The sequence below is a fragment of the Oncorhynchus keta genome, chromosome 4 (genome assembly GCF_023373465.1).
Source record: "Oncorhynchus keta strain PuntledgeMale-10-30-2019 chromosome 4, Oket_V2, whole genome shotgun sequence".
NCBI lineage: Eukaryota > Metazoa > Chordata > Actinopteri > Salmoniformes > Salmonidae > Oncorhynchus > Oncorhynchus keta.
Window position 1 is genome coordinate 11353000 of NC_068424.1, and position 20000 is coordinate 11372999.

The 20000-nt window shown below is 51.2% G+C and overlaps 1 protein-coding gene across 1 annotated transcript in view; it reads left to right on the top strand.

The window, feature by feature from the left end:
* The window catches only part of LOC118373696 (neuropilin and tolloid-like protein 1), a 190183-nt gene that overhangs the window by 162908 nt on the left and 7275 nt on the right, over positions 1–20000 (top strand). The window contains exons 9-10 of the mRNA XM_052500345.1: positions 17717–18338; positions 19664–19736. Coding sequence (XP_052356305.1) covers positions 17717–18338; positions 19664–19724 — 683 coding nt within the window. The 3' untranslated portion in view covers positions 19725–19736. The remainder of the gene's footprint in view (positions 1–17716; positions 18339–19663; positions 19737–20000) is intronic.

A 20000-nucleotide genomic window follows, 5' to 3' on the forward strand; every position in this document is an offset into this window, starting at 1 on the left:
CTCTCTCTCTTCCAGCTCACTCTCTCCCTCTCCCAGCTCACTCTCTCCCTCTCCCAGCTCACTCTCTCTCTTATAGCTCACTCTCTCCCTCTCCCAGCTCACTCTCTCCCTCTCCCAGCTCACTCTCTCTCTTATAGCTCACTCTCTCCCTCTCCCAGCTCACTCTCTCTCTTATAGCTCACTCTCTCCCTCTCCCAGCTCACTCTCTCTCTTATAGCTCACTCTCTCCCTCTCCCAGCACTCTCTCTCTTATAGCTCACTCTCTCCCTCTCCCAGCTCACTCTCTCTCTTATAGCTCACTCTCTCCCTCTCCCAGCTCACTCTCTCTCTTATAGCTCACTCTCTCCCTCTCCCAGCTCACTCTCTCCCTCTCCTAGCTCACTCTCTCTCTTATAGCTCACCCTCTCCCTCTCCCAGCTCACTCTCTCTCTTATAGCTCACTCTCTCCCTCTCCCAGCTCACTCTCTCTCTTATAGCTCACTCTCTCCCTCTCCCAGCTCAATCTCTCTCTTATAGCTCACACTCTCCCTCTCCCAGCTCACTCTCTCTCTTATAGCTCACTCTCTCCCTCTCCCAGCTCACTCTCTCTCTTATAGCTCACTCTCTCCCTTTCCCAGCTCACTCTCTCTCTTATAGCTCACTCTCTCCCTCTCCCAGCTCACTCTCTCCCTCTCCTAGCTCACTCTCTCTCTTATAGCTCACCCTCTCCCTCTCCCAGCTCACTCTCTCCCTCTCCAAGCTCACTCTCTCTCTTATAGCTCACTCTCTCCCTCTTCCAGCTCACTCTCTCCCTCTCCCAGCTCACCCTCTCCCTCTTCCAGCTCACTCTCTCCCTCTCCCAGCTCACTCTCTCTTTATAGCTCACTCTCCCTCTCCCAGCTCACTCTCTCCCTCTCCCAGCTCACTCTCTCTTTATAGCTCACTCTCTCCCTCTCCCAGCTCACTCTCTCTCTTATAGCTCACTCTCTCCCTCTCCCAGCTCACTCTCTCTTATAGCTCACTCTCCCTCTCCCAGCTCACTCTCTCTCTTATAGCTCACTCTCTCCCTCTCCCAGCTCACTCTCTCTCTTATAGCTCACTCTCTCCCTCTCCCAGCTCACTCTCTCCCTCTCCCAGCTCACTCTCTCTCTTATAGCTCACGCTCTCCCTCTCCCAGCTCACTATCTCCCTCTCCCAGCTCAATCTCTCTCTTATAGCTCACACTCTCCCTCTCCCAGCTCACTCTCAATCGTATAGCTCACTCTCTCCCTCTCCCAGCTCACTCTCTCTTATAGCTCACTCTCTCCCTTTCCCAGCTCACTCTCTCTTTATAGCTCACTCTCTCCCTCTCCCAGCTCACTCTCTCCCTCTCCTAGCTCACTCTCTCTCTTATAGCTCACTATCTCCCTCTCCCAGCTCACTCTCTCCCTCTCCCAGCTCACTCTCTCTCTTATAGCTCACTCTCTCCCTCTCCTAGCTCACTCTCTCTCTTATAGCTCACCCTCTCCCTCTCCCAGCTCACTCTCTTATAGCTCACTCTCTCCCTCTCCCAGCTCACTCTCTCTCTTATAGCTGACTCTCTCCCTCTCCCAGCTCACTCTCTCTCTTATAGCTCACTCTCTCCCTCTCCCAGCTCACTCTCTCTCTTATAGCTCACTCTCCCTCTCCCAGCTACTATAGCTCACTCTCTCCCTCTCCCAGCTCACTCTCTCTCTTATAGCTGACTCTCTCCCTCTCCCAGCTCAATCTCTATCTTATAGCTCACACTCTCCCTCTCCCAGCTCACTCTCTCTCTTATAGCTCACTCTCTCCCTCTCCCAGCTCACTCTCTCTCTTATAGCTCACTCTCTCCCTCTCCCAGCTCACTCTCTCCCTCTCCTAGCTCACTCTCTCTCTTATAGCTCACCCTCTCCCTCTCCCAGCTCACTCTCTCTCTTATAGCTCACTCTCTCCTCTCCCAGCTCACTCTCTCTCTTATAGCTGACTCTCTCCCTCTCCCAGCTCAATCTCTCTCTTATAGCTCACACTCCCTCTCCCAGCTCACTCTCTCTCTTATAGCTCACTCTCTCCCTCTCCCAGCTCACTCTCTCCCTCTCCTAGCTCACTCTCTCTCTTATAGCTCACCCTCTCCCTCTCCCAGCTCACTCTCTCTCTTATAGCTCACTCTCTCCCTCTCCCAGCTCACTCTCTCTCTTATAGCTCACTCTCTCCTCTCCCAGCTCACTCTCTCTCTTATAGCTGACTCTCTCCCTCTCCCAGCTCAATCTCTCTTATAGCTCACACTCTCCCTCTCCCAGCTCACTCTCTCTCTTATAGCTCACTCTCTCCCTCTCCCAGCTCACTCTCTCTCTTATAGCTCACTCTCTCCCTCTCCCAGCTCACTCTCTCCCTCTCCTAGCTCACTCTCTCTCTTATAGCTCACTCTCTCCCTCTCCCAGCTCACTCTCTCTCTTATAGCTCACTCTCTCCCTCTCCCAGCTCACTCTCTCTCTTATAGCTGACTCTCTCCTCTCCCAGCTCAATCTCTCTCTTATAGCTCACACTCTCCCTCTCCCAGCTCACTCTCTCTCTTATAGCTCACTCTCTCCCTCTCCCAGCTCACTCTCTCTCTTATAGCTCACTCTCTCCCTTTCCCAGCTCACTCTCTCTCTTATAGCTCACTCTCTCCCTCTCCCAGCTCACTCTCTCCCTCTCCTAGCTCACTCTCTCTCTTATAGCTCACCCTCTCCCTCTCCCAGCTCACTCTCTCCCTCTCCCAGCTCACTCTCTCTCTTATAGCTCACTCTCTCCCTCTTCCAGCTCACTCTCTCCCTCTCCCAGCTCACCCTCTCCCTCTTCCAGCTCACTCTCTCCCTCTCCCAGCTCACTCTCTCTCTTATAGCTCACTCTCTCCCTCTCCCAGCTCACTCTCCCTCTCCCAGCTCACTCTCTCTCTTATAGCTCACTCTCTCCCTCTCCCAGCTCACTCTCTCTCTTATAGCTCACTCTCTCCCTCTCCCAGCTCACTCTCTCTTATAGCTCACTCTCCCTCTCCCAGCTCACTCTCTCTCTTATAGCTCACTCTCTCCCTCTCCCAGCTCACTCTCTCTCTTATAGCTCACTCTCTCCCTCTCCCAGCTCACTCTCTCCCTCTCCCAGCTCACTCTCTCTCTTATAGCTCACGCTCTCCCTCTCCCAGCTCACTATCTCCCTCTCCCAGCTCAATCTCTCTCTTATAGCTCACACTCTCCCTCTCCCAGCTCACTCTCAATCGTATTGCTCACTCTCTCCCTCTCCCAGCTCACTCTCTCTCTTATAGCTCACTCTCTCCCTTTCCCAGCTCACTCTCTCTCTTATAGCTCACTCTCTCCCTCTCCCAGCTCACTCTCTCCCTCTCCTAGCTCACTCTCTCTCTTATAGCTCACTCTCTCCCTCTCCCAGCTCACTCTCTCCCTCTCCCAGCTCACTCTCTCTCTTATAGCTCACTCTCCCTCTCCTAGCTCACTCTCTCTCTTATAGCTCACCCTCTCCCTCTCCCAGCTCACTCTCTCTTATAGCTCACTCTCTCCCTCTCCCAGCTCACTCTCTCTCTTATAGCTGACTCTCCCTCTCCCAGCTCCCTCTCTCTTAGCTCACTCTCCCTCTCCAGCTCACTCTCTCTCTTATAGCTCACTCTCCTCTCCCAGCTCACTCTCTCTCTTATAGCTCACTCTCTCCCTCTCCCAGCTCACTCTCTCTCTTATAGCTGACTCTCTCCCTCTCCCAGCTCAATCTCTATCTTATAGCTCACACTCTCCCTCTCCCAGCTCACTCTCTCTCTTATAGCTCACTAGCTCTCCCTCTCCCAGCTCACTCTCTCTCTTATAGCTCACTCTCTCCCTCTCCCAGCTCACTCTCTCCCTCTCCTAGCTCACTCTCTTTATAGCTCACCCTCTCCCTCTCCCAGCTCACTCTCTCTTATAGCTCACTCTCCCCTCTCCCAGCTCACTCTCTCTCTTATAGCTGACTCTCTCCCTCTCCCAGCTCAATCTCTCTCTTATAGCTCACACTCTCCCTCTCCCAGCTCACTCTCTCTCTTATAGCTCACTCTCTCCCTCTCCCAGCTCACTCTCTCTCTTATAGCTCACTCTCTCCCTTTCCCAGCTCACTCTCTCTCTTATAGCTCACTCTCTCCCTCTCCCAGCTCACTCTCTCCGTCTCCTAGCTCTCTCTCTCTATAGCTCACCCTCTCCCTCTCCCAGCTCACTCTCTCCCTCTCCCAGCTCACTCCTCTCTCTTATAGCTCCTCTCTCCCTCTTCCAGCTCACTCTCTCCTCTCCCAGCTCACCCTCTCCCTCTTCCAGCTCACTCTCTCCTCTCCCAGCTCACCTCTCTCTTATAGCTCCTCTCTCTCCCTCTCCCAGCTCACTCTCTCCCTCTCCCAGCTCACTCTCTCCCTCTCCCTCTCCCAGCTCACTCTCTCTCTTATAGCTCACTCTCTCCCTCTCCCAGCTCACTCTCTCTCCTAGCTCACTCTCCCTCTCCCAGCTCACTCTCTCTCTTATAGCTCACTCTCTCCCTCTCCCAGCTCACTCTCTCTCTTATAGCTCACTCTCTCCCTCTCCCAGCTCACTCTCTCCCTCTCCCAGCTCACTCTCTCTCTTATAGCTCACGCTCTCCTCTCCCAGCTCACTATCTCCCTCTCCCAGCTCAATCTCTCTTATAGCTCACACTCTCCCTAGCTCACTCTCAATCTTATAGCTCACTCTCTCCCTCTCCCAGCTCACTCTCTCTTATAGCTCACTCTCTCCCTTTCCCATACTCTCTCTCTTATAGCTCTCCCTCCCCTCTCTCCCTCTCCTAGCTCACTCTCTCTTTATAGCTCACTCTCTCCCTCTCCCAGCTCACTCTCTCCCTCTCCCAGCTCACTCTCTCTCCTGTAGCTCACTATAGCTCACCTCTCCCTCTCAGCTCTCTCTCCCTTAGCTCAGCTCACTTCTCTCCCTCTCCCTCTTCAGCTCACTCTCTCTTATAGCTCTCTCCTCTCCCAGCTCACTCTCTCTCTTATAGCTCACTCTCTCCCTCTCCCAGCTCACCCTCTCCCAGCTCTCTCTCTTATAGCTCACTCTCCCTCTCCCAGCTCACTCTCTCCTCTCCCAGCTCACTCTCTCTCCTTATAGCTCACTCTCTCCCTCTCCCAGCTCACTCTCTCTCTTATAGCTCACTCTCTCCCTCTCCCAGCTCACTCTCTCTCTTATAGCTCACTCTCTCCTCTCCCAGCTCACTCTCTCCCTCTCCCAGCTCACTCTCTATCTTATAGCTCACTCTCTCCCAGCTCACTCTCCCTCTCCCAGCTCACTCTCTCTCTTATAGCTAGCTTATAGCTCACTCTCTCCCTCTCCCAGCTCACTCTCTCTCTTATAGCTCACTCTCTCCCTCTATAGCTCACTCTCTCCCTCTTATAGCTCACTCTCTCTCTTATAGCTCACTCTCTCCTCTCCCAGCTCACTATCTCTCTTATAGCTCACTCTCTCTCTCTCCCAGCTCACTCTCTCCCTCTCCCAGCTCACTCTCTCTCTTATAGCTCACTCTCTCCCTCTCCCAGCTCTCTTATAGCTCACTCCTCTCCCAGCTCACTCCTCTCTTATAGCTCTCTCTCTCTCCCAGCTCATCTTCTTATAGCTCACTCTCTCCCTCTCCCAGCTCACTCTCTCTCTTATAGCTCAATAATCCCTCTCCCAGCTCACTCTCTCCCTCTCCCAGCTCACTCTCAATAATTATAGCTCACTCTCTCCCTCTCCAGCTCAATAATTCTCCCTCTATAGCTCCCTCTCCCAGCTCACTCTAAGCTCACTCTCTCTCTTATAGCTCACTAATCTCCTCTCCCAGCTCACTCTCTCCTCTAGCTCAAATCTCCCCAGCTCACTCTCTCCCTCTCCCAGCTCACTCTCTCTTATAGCTCACTCTCTCCCTCTCCCAGCTCACTCTCTCTCCCTCTCCCAGCTCACTCTCTCTCTTATAGCTCACTCTCTCCCTCTCCCAGCTCACTCTCTCCCTCTCCCCAGCTCACTCTCTCTCTTATAGCTCAATCTCTCCCTCTTCCAGCTCACTCTAAAAATCTCTTATCTCCCTCTTCCAGCTCACTCTTCCCTCTCCCAGCTCACTCTCTCTTATAGCTCACTCTCTCCCTCTCCCAGCTCACTATCTCTCTTATAGCTCACTCTCTCCCTTTCCCAGCTCACCCTCTCCCTCTCCCAGCTCTCTCTCTCTCTTATAGCTCACTCTCCCCTCTCCCAGCTCACTCTCTCTCTTATAGCTCACTCTCTCCCTCTCCCAGCTCACTCTCTCCTTATAGCTCACTCTCTCCCTCTCCCAGCTCACTCTCTCCCTCTCCCAGATCACTCTCCTTATAGCTCACTCTCTCCCTCTCCCAGCTCTCTCTCTCTCCCTCTCCCAGCTCACTCTTCACTCTCTCCCTCTCCCAGCTCACTCTCTCTCTTATAGCTCACTCTCTCCTCTCCCAGCTCACTATCTCTCTTCCAGCTCTCTCTCCCTCTCCCAGCTCACTCTCTCTCTTCCAGCTCACTCTCTCCCTCTCCCAGCTCACTCTCTCCCTCTCCCAGCTCACTCTCTCTCTTATAGCTCACTCTCTCCCTCTCCCAGCTCACTCTCTCTCTTATAGCTCACTCTCTCCCTCTCCCAGCTCACTCTCTCCCTCTCCCAGCTCACTCTCTCTCTTATAGCTCACTCTCTCCCTCTCCCAGCTCACTCTCTCTCTTATAGCTCACTCTCTCCCTCTCCCAGCTCACTCTCTCTTATAGCTCACTCTCCCTCTCCCAGCTCACTCTCTCTCTTATAGCTCACTCTCTCCCTCTCCCAGCTCACTCTCTCTCTTATAGCTCACTCTCTCCCTCTCCCAGCTCACTCTCTCCCTCTTCCAGCTCACTCTCTCTCTTATAGCTCACGCTCTCCCTCTCCCAGCTCACTATCTCCCTCTCCCAGCTCAATCTCTCTCTTATAGCTCACTCTCTCCTCTCCCAGCTCACTCTCTCTTATAGCTCACTCTCTCCCTCTCCCAGCTCACCCTCTCTCTTATAGCTCACTCTCCCTTTCCCAGCCTCCCAGCTCACTCTTATAGCTCTCTCTCCCTCTCCCAGCTCACTCTCTCCCTCTCTAGCTCAGCTCACCTCTCTCCCTCTCCCAGCTCACTCTCTCCCTCTCCCAGCTCACTCTCTCTCTTATAGCTCACTCTCTCCCTCTTCCAGCAGCTCACTCTCCCTCTTATAGCTCACTCTCTCCCTCTACCAGCTCACTCTCTTATAGCTCACTCCTCTCCCCTCTCCCAGCTCACTCTCTCTCTTATAGCTCACTCTCTCCCTCTCCCAGCTCACCCTCTCCCAGCTCACTCTCTCTTATAGCTCACTCTCTCCCTCTCCCAGCTCACTCTCTCCCCTCTCCCAGCTCACTCTCTCCCTCTCCCAGCTCACTCTCCCTTATAGCTCACTCTCTCCCTCTCCCAGCTCACTCTCTCTCTTATAGCTCTCTCTCCCTCTCCCAGCTCAATCTTCTCTTATAGCTCACTCTCTCCCTCTCCCAGCTCACTATCTCCCAGCTCACTCTCTCTCTTATAGCTCACTTTCTCACTCTCTCTCTCCCAGCTCACCCTCTCTTATAGCTCACTCTCTCTCCCAGCTCACTCTCTCTTAGCTCACTCTCTCCCTCTCCCAGCTCACTCTCTCTTATAGCTCACTCTCTCCCTCTCCCAGCTCACTCTCTCTCTTATAGCTCACTCTCCCTCCCTCTCCCAGCTCACTCTCTCTCTTATAGCTCACTCTCTCCCTCTCCCAGCTCACTCTCTCTTTCCAGCTCACTCTCTCCCTCTCCCAGCTCACTCTCTCCCTCTCCCAGCTCACTCTCTCTCTTATAGCTCACTCTCTCCCTCTCCAGCTCAGCTCTTATAGCTCACTCTCTCCCTATCCCAGCTCACTCTCTCCCTCTCCCAGCTCACTCTCTCTCTTATAGCTCACTCTCTCCTCTCCCAGCTCACTCTCTCTCTTATAGCTCACTCTCTCCCTCTCCCAGCTCAATCTCTCTCTTATAGCTCACTCTCTCCCTCCCAGCTCACTCTCTCTCTTATAGCTCACTCTCTCCCTCTCCCAGCTCACTCTCTCTCTTATAAATCTCCCAGCTCCCTCTCCCAGCTCTTATCTCTCTCTCTAGCTCACTCTCCCCTCATAGCTCTTACTCACTCTCCCTCTCCCAGCTCAATCTCTCTTATAGCTCACTCTCTCTCACTATAGCTCAAATCTCTCCTTTCCCAGCTCAATATCTCTCTTATAGCTCACTCTCTCCCTCTCCCAGCTCACTCTCTCCCTCTCCTAGCTCACTCTCTCTCTTAAAGCTCAGCTCTCCCTCTCCCAGCTCACTCTCTCCACTCCTCTCCCTCTCCCTCCAGCTCACTCTCTCCCTCTCCCAGCTCTCTCTCTCTTAAATAGCTCACTCTCTCCCTCTCCCAGCTCACTCTCTCTCTTATAGCTCACTCTCTCCCTCTCCCAGCTCAAATATCTCTCTCTTATAGCTCACTCTCTCCCTTATCACCCTCTCCTCTCCCAGCTCACTAATCTCTCTTATAGCTCACTCTCTCCCTCTCCCAGCTCACTCTCTCTTATAGCTCACTCTCTCCCTCTCCCAGCTCACTCTCTCCTCTCCCAGCTCAATCTCTCTCTCTTATAGCTCACTCTCTCTCTCCCAGCTCACTCTCTTATAGCTCAAAAGCTCACTCTCTCTCTCTTATAGCTCCCTCTCCCCAGCCACCTCTCTCTCTTATAGCTCACTCTCTCCCTTTCCCAGCTCACTCTCTCTTATAGCTCACTCCTCTCCCTCTCCCTCCTAGCTCACTCTCTCTCTTATAGCTCACTCTCTCTCCCTCTCCCAGCTCAATCTCTCTCTTATAGCTCACTCTCTCCTCTCCCAGCTCACTCTCTCCCTCTCCCAGCTCACTCTCTCTTATAGCTCCCTCTCCCAGCTCACTCTCTCTCTTATAGCTCACTCTCTCCCTCTCCCAGCTCACTCTCTCTCTCTTATAGCTCACTCTCTCCCTCTCCCAGCTCACTCTCTCTCTTATAGCTCACTCTCTCCCTTTCCCAGCTCACTCTCTCTTATAGCTCACTCTCTCCCTTTCCCAGCTCACTCTCTCTCTTATAGCTCACTCTCTCCCTCTCCAGCTCTTCTCCCTCTCCTAGCTCACTCTCTCTCTTATAGCTCACTCTCTCCCTCTCCCAGCTCACTCTCTCTCTTATAGCTCACTCTCTCCCTCCCAGCCCTCTCCCTCCTCTCCTCTCTTATAGCTCACTCTCCCTCTCCCAGCTTATCTCTCTCCCTCTCCCAGCTCACTCTCTCTCTCAATCTCTCTCTTATAGCTCACAATCTCCCTCTCCCAGCTCACTCTCAATCTTATAGCTCACTCTCTCCCTCTCCCAGCTCACTCTCTCTCTTATAGCTCACTCTCCCTTTCCCAGCTCACTCTCTCTCTTATAGCTCACTCTCTCCCTCTCCCAGCTCACTCTCTCCCTCTCCCAGCTCACTCTCTCTCTTATAGCTCACTCTCTCCCTCTCCCAGCTCACTCTCTCCTCTCCCAGCTCACTCTCTCCCTTATAGCTCACTCTCTCCCTCTTCCAGCTCACTCTCTCCCTCTCCCAGCTCACCCTCTCCTCTTCCAGCTCATTCTCTCTTCCAGCTCACTCTCTCTCTTCCCAGCTCACTCTCTCCCTCTCCCAGCTCACTCTCTCTCACTCTCACTCTTATAGCTCAGCTCCCTCCCAGCTCACTCTCTCTTATAGCTCACTCTCTCTCTCTCTAGCTCTCTCCCCTCCCAGCTCACTCTCTCCCTATCCCAGCTCACTCTCTCCTCTCCCAGCTCACTCCCTCTCACTCTCTCTCATAGCTCACTCTCCTCCCAGCTCACTCTCTCTTATAGCTCACTCTCTCCCTCTCCCAGCTCACTCTCTCCCTCTCCCAGCTCACTCTCTATCTTATAGCTCACTCTCTCCCAGCTCACTCTCTCCCTCTCCCAGCTCACTCTCTCTCTTATAGCTCACTCTCTCACTCTCCCAGCTCACTCTCTCTCTTATAGCTCACTCTCTCCCTCTCCCAGCTCACTCTCTCTCTTATAGCTCACTCTCTCCCTCTCCCAGCTCACTCTCTCTCTTCCAGCTCACTCTCTCCCTCTCCCAGCTCACTATCTCCCTCTCCCAGCTCACTCTCTCTCTTATAGCTCACTCTCTCCCTCTCCCAGCTCACTCTCTCTCTTATAGCTCACTCTCTCCCTCTCCCAGCTCACTCTCTCCCTCTCCCAGCTCACTCTCTCTCTTATAGCTCACTCTCTCCCTCTCCCAGCTCACTCTCTCTCTTATAGCTCACTCTCCCTCTCCCAGCTCACTCTCTCTCTTATAGCTCACTCTCCCTCTCCCAGCTCCCTCTCACTCTCTCTCTTATAGCTCACTCTCTCCCTCTCCCAGCTCACTCTCTCCCTCTCCCAGCTCCCTCTCACTCTCTTATAGCTCACTCTCTCCCTCTCCCAGCTCACTCTCTCTCTTATAGCTCACTCTCTCCCTCTCCCAGCTCACTCTCTCCCTCTCCCAGCTCACTCTCTCTCTTATAGCTCACTCTCTCCCTCTCCCAGCTCACTCTCTCTCTTATAGCTCACTCTCTCCCTCTCCCAGCTCACTCTCTCCCTCTCCTAGCTCACTCTCTCTCTTATAGCTCACTCTCTCCCTCTCCCAGCTCACTCTCTCCCTCTCCCAGCTCACTCTCTCTCTTATAGCTCACTCTCTCCCTCTCCCAGCTCACTCTCTCCCTATCCCAGCTCACCTCTCCCTCTTCCAGCTCACTCTCTCCCTCTCCCAGCTCACTCTCTCTCTTATAGCTAGCTCACTCTCTCCCTCTCCCAGCTCACTCTCTCTTTATAGCTCACTCTCTCCCTCTCCCAGCTCACCCTCTCCCTCTCCCAGCTCACTCTCTCTCTCTTATAGCTCACTCTCCCTCCCAGCTCACTCTCTCTTATAGCTCACTCTCTCCCTCTCCCAGCTCACTCTCTCTCTTATAGCTCACTCTCTCCCTCTCCCAGCTCACTCTCTCCCTCTCCCAGCTCACTCTCTCTCTTATAGCTCCCTCTCCCAGCTCACTCTCTCTCTCTTATAGCTCACTCTCTCCCTCTCCCAGCTCACTCTCTCTCTCTTATAGCTCACTCTCTCCCTCTCCCAGCTCACTCTCTCTCTTATAGCTCACTCTCTCCCTTTCCCAGCTCACTCTCTCTCTTATAGCTCACTCTCTCCCTCTCCCAGCTCACTCTCTCTTATAGCTCACTCTCTCCCTCTCCCAGCTCACTCTCTCTCTTATAGCTCACTCTCTCCCTCTCCCAGCTCACTCTCTCTCTTATAGCTCACTCTCCCTCTCCCAGCTCACTCTCTCTCTTATAGCTCACTCTCTCCCTCTCCCAGCTCACTCTCTCTCTTATAGCTCACTCTCTCCCTCTCCCAGCTCACTCGCTCCCTCTCCCAGCTCCCTCTCACTCTCTTATAGCTCACTCTCTCCCTCTCCCAGCTCACTCTCTCTCTTATAGCTCACTCTCTCCCTCTCCCAGCTCACTCTCTCCCTCTCCCAGCTCACTCTCTCTCTTATAGCTCACTCTCTCCCTTTCCCAGCTCACTCTCTCTCTTATAGCTCACTCTCTCCCTCTCCCAGCTCACTCTCTCCCTCTCCCAGCTCACTCTCTCTCTTATAGCTCACTCTCTCCCTCTCCCAGCTCACTCTCTCCCTCTCCCAGCTCACTCTCTCTCTTATAGCTCACTCTCTCCCTCTTCCAGCTCACTCTCTCCCTCTCCCAGCTCACCCTCTCCCTCTTCCAGCTCACTCTCTCCCTCTCCCAGCTCACTCTCTCTCTTATAGCTCACTCTCTCCCTCTCCCAGCTCACTCTCTCTCACTCTCTCCCTCTCCCAGCTCACCCTCTCCCTCTCCCAGCTCACTCTCTCTCTCTTATAGCTCACTCTCTCCCCTCTCCCAGCTCACTCTCTCTCTTATAGCTCACTCTCCCTCTCCCAGCTCACTCTCTCCCTCTCCCAGCTCACTCTCTCCCTCTCCCAGCTCACTCTCTCCCTCTCCCAGCTCACTCTCTCTCTTATAGCTCCCTCTCCCAGCTCACTCTCTCTCTTATAGCTCACTCTCTCCCTCTCCCAGCTCACTCTCTCTCTCTTATAGCTCACTCTCTCCCTCTCCCAGCTCACTCTCTCTCTTATAGCTCACTCTCTCCCTTCCCAGCTCACTCTCTCTCTTATAGCTCACTCTCTCCCTCTCCCAGCTCACTCTCTCCCTCTCCTAGCTCACTCTCTCTCTTATAGCTCACTCTCTCCCTCTCCCAGCTCACTCTCCCTCTCCCAGCTCACTCTCTCTCTTATAGCTCACTCTCTCCCTCTTCCAGCTCACTCTCTCCCTCTCCCAGCTCACTCTCTCCCTCTCCCCGCTCACTCTCTCCCTCTTCCAGCTCACTCTCTCCCTCTCCCAGCTCACTCTCTCTCTTATAGCTCACTCTCTCCCTCTCTCAGCTCACTCTCTCTCTTATAGCTCACTCTCTCTCTCCCAGCTCACCCTCTCCCTCTCCCAGCTCACTCTCTCTCTTATAGCTCACTCTCTCCCTCTCCCAGCTCACCCTCTCCCTCTCCCAGCTCACTCTCTCCCTTTCCAGCTCACTCTCTCCTCTCCCAGCTCACTCTCTCTCTTATAGCTCACTCTCTCCCTCTCCCAGCTCACTCTCTCTCTTATAGCTCACTCTCTCTCTTATAGCTCACTCTCTCCCTCTCCCAGCTCACTCTCTCCCTCTCCCAGCTCACTCTCTCTCTTATAGCTCACTCTCTCCCTCTCCCAGCTCACTCTCTCTCTTATAGCTCACTCTCTCCCTCTCCCAGCTCACTCTCTCCCTCTCCCAGCTCACTCTCTCCCTCTTCCAGCTCACTCTCTCCCTCTCCCAGCTCACTCTCTCCCTCTCCCAGCTCACTCTCTCCCTCTCCCAGCTCACTCTCTCCCTCTCCCAGCTCACTCTCTCCCTCTCCCAGCTCACTATCTCCCTCTCCCAGCTCACTCTATCCCAGCTCACCCTCTCCCAGCTCACTCTCTCTCTCTTCCAGCTCACTCTCTCCCTCTTCCAGCTCACTCTCTCTCTCTTCCAGCTCACTCTCTCCCTCTCCCAGCTCACTCTCTCTTCCAGCTCACTCTCTCCCTCTCCCAGCTCACTCTCTCCTTCTCCAAGCTCACTCTCTCCCTCTCCCAGCTCACTCTCTCCCTCTCCCAACTTACTCTCTCCCTCTCCCTTCTTTCTTGATTTTAACACATTAAATCCCAAGTCAATCCAAACCAATCCACTGCGTATCCCCTCCCTGTATCCAATCTATGTTCCTCTCAATCCATGCACTTCCCACAGTGTTTCCTTCACACTCTCCTAATATAATTCTATCCCACCTGATCCATACCTAATGCTCAGTGTTCCAATGTATGTATTTTACACGGGAGCATTCAGCACAATTCCTTGTGCATTGATCTCTCTCCCTCTCAATCCGTAGCTGATTCTGGTGCACACTTCCTTAACAATATATCCTGTTCCACTGATCCCATGTCATGACCCACTGCCAATACCCCTCTATCCTCAATGAAGATCAAGTCTATCGATATTCCACTGCTTTTTACTTTATTTCCTGAACTCTCAGCTTTTTCCTGATCTTCAGTGCTTCTCTGTTACCTCAGTGTTCTCCACACTCTCTCCATTTCTCCTTTTAGATCTACACCATGATTCATACAACCCCTTCCCTTCTGTCCTGTTGCTCCTCAGGGTTGATCGGGGGCCATTGTACGTTTAGTTTATTTCCTGATCTATGTTCCCTTTCAACGCCCTCTCCTGATCTCTCCTGACTCCCTCTGTTCTTACAGCGGTCCAATTAGATCCATACAATGATCCTCAGCTCTTTATGTCTGGGCTCCACATCAGTTGGTAGTGTTCCTCCTGACTGACTCCTACAGGGAGGAGGCTAGCACTGGTTCTAGTGGGTTGGTAGTACACATCAAAGGCTGGGCGAACTGTTCCTCCAAGCTCCTTTCAGCTCTGTGGGCTACACACTAACCATGCTGGTGACCAGAGTTTGAACCCAGGCAGCCGCCAAACCTCTCCATTCACTGCATGTTTGTTGCTCTGTCTAACCCTGGTGTTTTGTTCCTCTGTCTATCCCTGGTTTTCTGTTCCTCTGTCTGTCCCTGGTGTTTGTTCCTCTGTCTATCCCTGGTTTTCTGTTCCTCTGTCTGTCCCTGGTGTTTGTTCCTCTGTCTAACCCTGGTGTTTGTTCCTCTGTCTAACCCTGGTGTTTGTTCCTCTGTCTAACCCTGGTGTTTGTTCCTCTGTCTATCCCTGGTGTTTGTTCCTCTGTCTATCCCTGGTGTTTGTTCCTCTGTCTATCCCTGGTGTTTGTTCCTCTGTCTATCCCTGGTGTTTGTTCCTCTGTCTGTCCCTGGTGTTTGTTCCTCTGTCTAACCCTGGTGTTTGTTCCTCTGTCTGTCCCTGGTGTTTGTTCCTCTGTCTATCCCTGGTGTTTGTTCCTCTGTCTATCCCTGGTGTTTTGTTCCTCTGTCTAACCCTGGTGTTTGTTCCTCTGTCTAACCCTGGTGTTTGTTCCTCTGTCTATCCCTGGTGATTGTTCCTCTGTCTATCCCTGGTGTTTGTTCCTCTGTCTGTCCCTGGTGTTTGCTCCTCTGTCTATCCCTGGTGTTTGTTCCTCTGTCTAACCCTGGTGTTTGTTCCTCTGTCTGTCCCTGGTGTTTGTTGCTCTGTCTAATTATGGTGTTTGTTCCTCTGTCTATCCCTGGTGATTGTTCCTCTGTCTATCCCTGGTGTTTGTTCCTCTGTCTAACCCTGGTGTTTGTTCCTCTGTCTGTCCCTGGTGTTTGTTCCTCTGTCTAACCCTGGTGTGTGTTCCTCTGTCTAACCCTGGTGTTTGTTCCTCTGTCTGTCCCTGGTATTTGTTCCTCTGTCTATCCCTGGTGTTTGTTCCTCTGTCTATCCCTGGTGTTTGTCCCTCTGTCTAACCCTGGTGTTTGTTCCTCTGTCTGTCCCTGGTGTTTGTTCCTCTGTCTAACCCTGGTGTTTGTTCCTCTGTCTAACCCTGGTGTTTGTTCCTCTGTCTATCCCTGGTGTTTGTTCCTCTGTCTAACCATGGTGTTTGTTCCTCTGTCTGTCCCTGGTGTTTGTTCCTCTGTCTAACCCTGGTGTTTGTTCCTCTGTCTATCCCTGGTGTTTGTTTCTCTGTCTATCCCTGGTGTTTGTTCCTCTGTCTATCCCTGGTGTTTGTTCCTCTGTCTAACCCTGGTGTTTGTTCCTCTGTCTATCCCTGGTGTTTGTTCCTCTGTCTAACCTTGGTGTTTGTTCCTCTGTCTGTCCCTGGTGTTTGTTCCTCTGTCTAACCCTGGTGTTTGTTCCTCTGTCTATCCCTGGTGTTTGTTTCTCTGTCTATCCCTGGTGTTTGTTCCTCTGTCTAACCCTGGTGTTTGTTCCTCTGTCTAACCCTGGTGTTTGTTCCTCTGTCTAACCCTGGTGTTTGTTCCTCTGTCTGTCCCTGGTGTTTGTTCCTCTGTCTAACCCTGGTGTTTGTTCCTCTGTCTGTCCCTGGTGTTTGTTCCTCTGTCTGTCCCTGGTGTTTGTTCCTCTGTCTAACCCTGGTGTTTGTTCCTCTGTCTAACCCTGGTGTTTGTTCCTCTGTCTATCCCTGGTGTTTTGTTCCTCTGTCTATCCCTGGTGTTTTGTTCCTCTGTCTAACCCTGGTGTTTGTTCCTCTGTCTATCCCTGGTGTTTTGTTCCTCTGTCTAACCCTGGTGTTTGTTCCTCTGTCTGTCCCTGGTGTTTGTTCCTCTGTCTGTCCCTGGTGTTTGTTCCTCTGTCTAACCCTGGTGTTTGTTCCTCTGTCTAACCCTGGTGTTTGTTCCTCTGTCTATCCCTGGTGTTTTGTTCCTCTGTCTAACCCTGGTGTTTGTTCCTCTGTCTATCCCTGGTGTTTGTTCCTCTGTCTAACCCTGGTGTTTGTTCCTCTGTCTATCCCTGGTGTTTGTTCCTCTGTCTATCCCTGGTGTTTGTTCCTCTGTCTGTCCCTGGTGTTTGTTCCTCTGTCTATCCCTGGTGTTTGTTCCTCTGTCTATCCCTGGTGTTTGTTCCTCTGTCTGTCCCTGGTGTTTGTTCCTCTGTCTGTCCCTGGTGTTTGTTCCTCTGTCTAACCCTGGTGTTTGTTCCTCTGTCTAACCCTGGTGTTTGTTCCTCTGTCTGTCCCTGGTGTTTGTTCCTCTGTCTGTCCCTGGTGTTTGTTCCTCTGTCTAACCCTGGTGTTTGTTCCTCTGTCTATCCCTGGTGTTTGTTCCTCTGTCTAACCCTGGTGTTTGTTCCTCTGTCTGTCCCTGGTGTTTGTTCCTCTGTCTATCCCTGGTGTTTGTTCCTCTGTCTAACCCTGGTGTTTGTTCCTCTGTCTAACCCTGGTGTTTGTTCCTCTGTCTATCCCTGGTGTTTGTTCCTCTGTCTAACCCTGGTGTTTGTTCCTCTGTCTGTCCCTGGTGTTTGTTGCTCTTTCTAACCCTGGTGTTTGTTCCTCTGTCTATCCCTGGTGTTTGTTTCTCTGTCTAACCCTGGTGTTTGTTCCTCTGTCTAACCCTGGTGTTTGTTCCTCTGTCTGTCCCTGGTGTTTGTTCCTCTGTCTATCCCTGGTGTTTGTTTCTCTGTCTATCCCTGGTGTTTGTTCCTCTGTCTGTCCCTGGTGTTTGTTTCTCTGTCTATCCCTGGTGTTTGTTCCTCTGTCTGTCCCTGGTGTTTGTTCCTCTGTCTATCCCTGGTGTTTGTTCCTCTGTCTGTCCCTGGTGTTTGTTCCTCTGTCTAACCCTGGTGTTTGTTCCTCTGTCTAACCCTGGTGTTTGTTCCTCTGTCTATCCCTGGTGTTTGTTCCTCTGTCTAACCCTGGTGTTTGTTTCTCTGTCTATCCCTGGTGTTTGTTCCTCTGTCTAACCCTGGTGTTTGTTCCTCTGTCTAACCCTGGTGTTTGTTGCTCTGTCTATCCCTGGTGTTTGTTCCTCTGTCTATCCCTGGTGTTTGTTTCTCTGTCTGTCCCTGGTGTTTGTTTCTCTGTCTAACCCTGGTGTTTGTTCCTATGTCTGTCCCTGGTGTTTGTTCCTCTGTCTATCCCTGGTGTTTGTTTCTCTGTCTATCCCTGGTGTTTGTTCCTGACACTTTCACCCAGCTGCTGCTCATCAATAACAACTTCATCGTTATCATGTAGTTTATTTCCTCTGTGTGTTGGGAATCATATTTGCTTGTTAACTGTGATCTAGCCGTCTACTGGGATGTGTGTGTGCGTGTGCGCGTGTGATTATGCAGGAAGCGTTGGTGCTGTTTTCGTGACTTGTGTGGGTGTAAGTTGGTCATTTCTTAAAGGGGCAGTGCCACACAGTGGAATAATTCTAGAACTGCAGTGTGTTTTACCACTTGGCTACATCTACAAAGAGGAGATGAAAGCAAAGGACACAACCTCTAAATTAGAAACATTAACATGTCTCCTGACCTCTAAAACAGAAACATTAGCATGTCTCCTGACCTCTACTATTTGGTCTTCTCACTGTATCTCTCTGTCTCCCTCCCACCTATCTCTCTATTTCTCTCTTTCTCTCCCCTCATCCCTTCCCTCTCATCCTCTCCCTCCGTCCCCCTACAGAGAAGAGGAAAGCTAACATCCTGGACAACCTGAACAACACCAACGGCAGCATCATCGGCGTCACCTGCTGCATCGTCCTCATCCTCCTCATCGTGTCGGTCATCGTTCAGATCAAACAACCCAGGAAGAAGTACATCCTCCGGCGCGAGGACTTTGACCCCACGATGTTCCAGGAGGTCTTCGAGCCGCAGCATTATGGGCTCTGCACGTTACGCAGCACCACGCATGCCGCCTCCGCTTCGACGGATCTAGCGGATCTAGCAGAGGACTTGGAGAACTACCACGCGCTGCACCGCTCGTCCTCGCGCTGCGTCCATGACCATCATTGTGGATCCGCCTCCAACCCGGGTTCCGCCCACCTGTCCCAGCTGTCACTCAGTGGGCGGGGAAGCCGCGGGAACCTGAGCTCACGCGAGGCCGCAGCCCTCCTCACGGACCTTCCACCGCAGTCGGTACGGCCGCTGCTGCCCAGTGTTGCCACGGGGAACCGGCGCAGCATCCTAGTGATGAAGCACAGCTACTCGCAGGAAGCGGCCGACAATGGGTGTGACCTCGACGACGACCTGGAAGAGGTTCCCACGACGAGCCACCGACTGTCGCGTCACGAGAAGGCAGTCCAGCGGTCAGTATCTATAGATTTCCATGATAATCCATGATGATCCATGATGATCCATGATAATCCATGATGATCCATGATAAATCAATCTGTCAATCAATGAAGGCATCCTGATAGAAGATGTCATGGTGGAGGGTGACATTGATTTTTCTTCCTTTTTTAAACATTTTTTTAATCCACCTCCTCTATTTTTCTTCTTTCCTTCATTCTACTGTTCATTTATTTTTATTTTTGGGGGGAGGGGGGGTTTAGCTTTCTTTTCTGCTTCGATCTTCCTTTTTCCCGTCAACTCTGTTATCATTCATAAAGGGCTATGCTGTGGTAGTGAGAGCTACCCCCTCTGGTTCTTTATCACTCCTCCCCTTCTCACTCTCTCTACCTTTATATTGATTGATTTCTCCATCTGTGTTGCTCCTGTGGCTCCAGACCACGCCCACAAATACGACCAGTGTCCTTGCTAAGCATTTAGATCTACGTCGTGAATTAAAAGACTGATTTAGTGCATGTTGCCTTTTTTTCTACAGAGGACATGTAGATCAGTCTGTCTGTCTACTCTGACCCTCAACACAAGGGCTTGTATTGGTGCCTGGCACCGATAAAGAGATTATTGATTCATCCATTTAGAATGCAAATAACTTTATTTCATAAACTCAAAAGATAAAAACATAATTAACTTTGTTAATGTTAGAAGTTAACTGTGATAATGTTTTTTGTGTTGTTTTGTTTTGTTGGTACAGTTGACTTTGGCATGAACCTGTTTTCTATAAATGATTTAAAATGACATTTGAACGTACATGTATCTGCACCTTGATGGCTTGATACATGTTACCAAGAATAAATGGAGGAACACTTCTGGTACCACCAAAATAACTTCCAAGTTCCAGTAGTTTTGTTGTGCATGCACTTTGTGTGCTCTACTCTATTCAACCTGTATACCTGTATACATATCGGGGCGGCTTGATAGTGGCTAGAGTGTTGGACTAGTAACCGGAAGGTTGCCTAGTTCAAACCCCTGAGCTGACAAGGTACAAATCTGTCGTTCTGCCCCTGAACAGGCAGTTAACCCACTTTACCTAGGCCGTCATTGAAAATAAGAATTTGTTCTTAACTGACTTGCCTAATTAAATAAAGGTAAAAATATATACGTCTTGGTTTAACTACAGTACAATTCCCAGCACAGCTATTTCTATATATACACAAGACATCCAGAGCTCAAAACTCTGATGAAATGTTCTGTTTTTTTTATTTTTTTTGTAGCAAATATATGCATTTATATATGATAATCTCTATGCAAACGTTTGATATTAAACAACGGAGCGGTGACATTTCAGGTTCTGCCTCATTGGCTCTTTGAGCAAACACGAATCAGAATACAACACGACTAGGGTCTAAGACAATCTCAAGGTAAGCTCCCCACTCTCACTTATACAACAATAAACATATTGTATGTTGCTGTGTAGTTCATAGTTTCACCATGTCAGTCCGTTTCTCAGTCATTGTAGTTTGATGTAGCTTTGATTGTTACATATTTTTTTGTGAAGTTGTTCTGGATATAGTTTGTTTTTTGTATGATTCATTATCATCATCAAGATGGTCCCTCTGCTTGCGGCCATCTTGGTTTTGTTGGTGCGTTTTTTGGGGTGAAATTTGGCTTCCATTTTTTTTTTT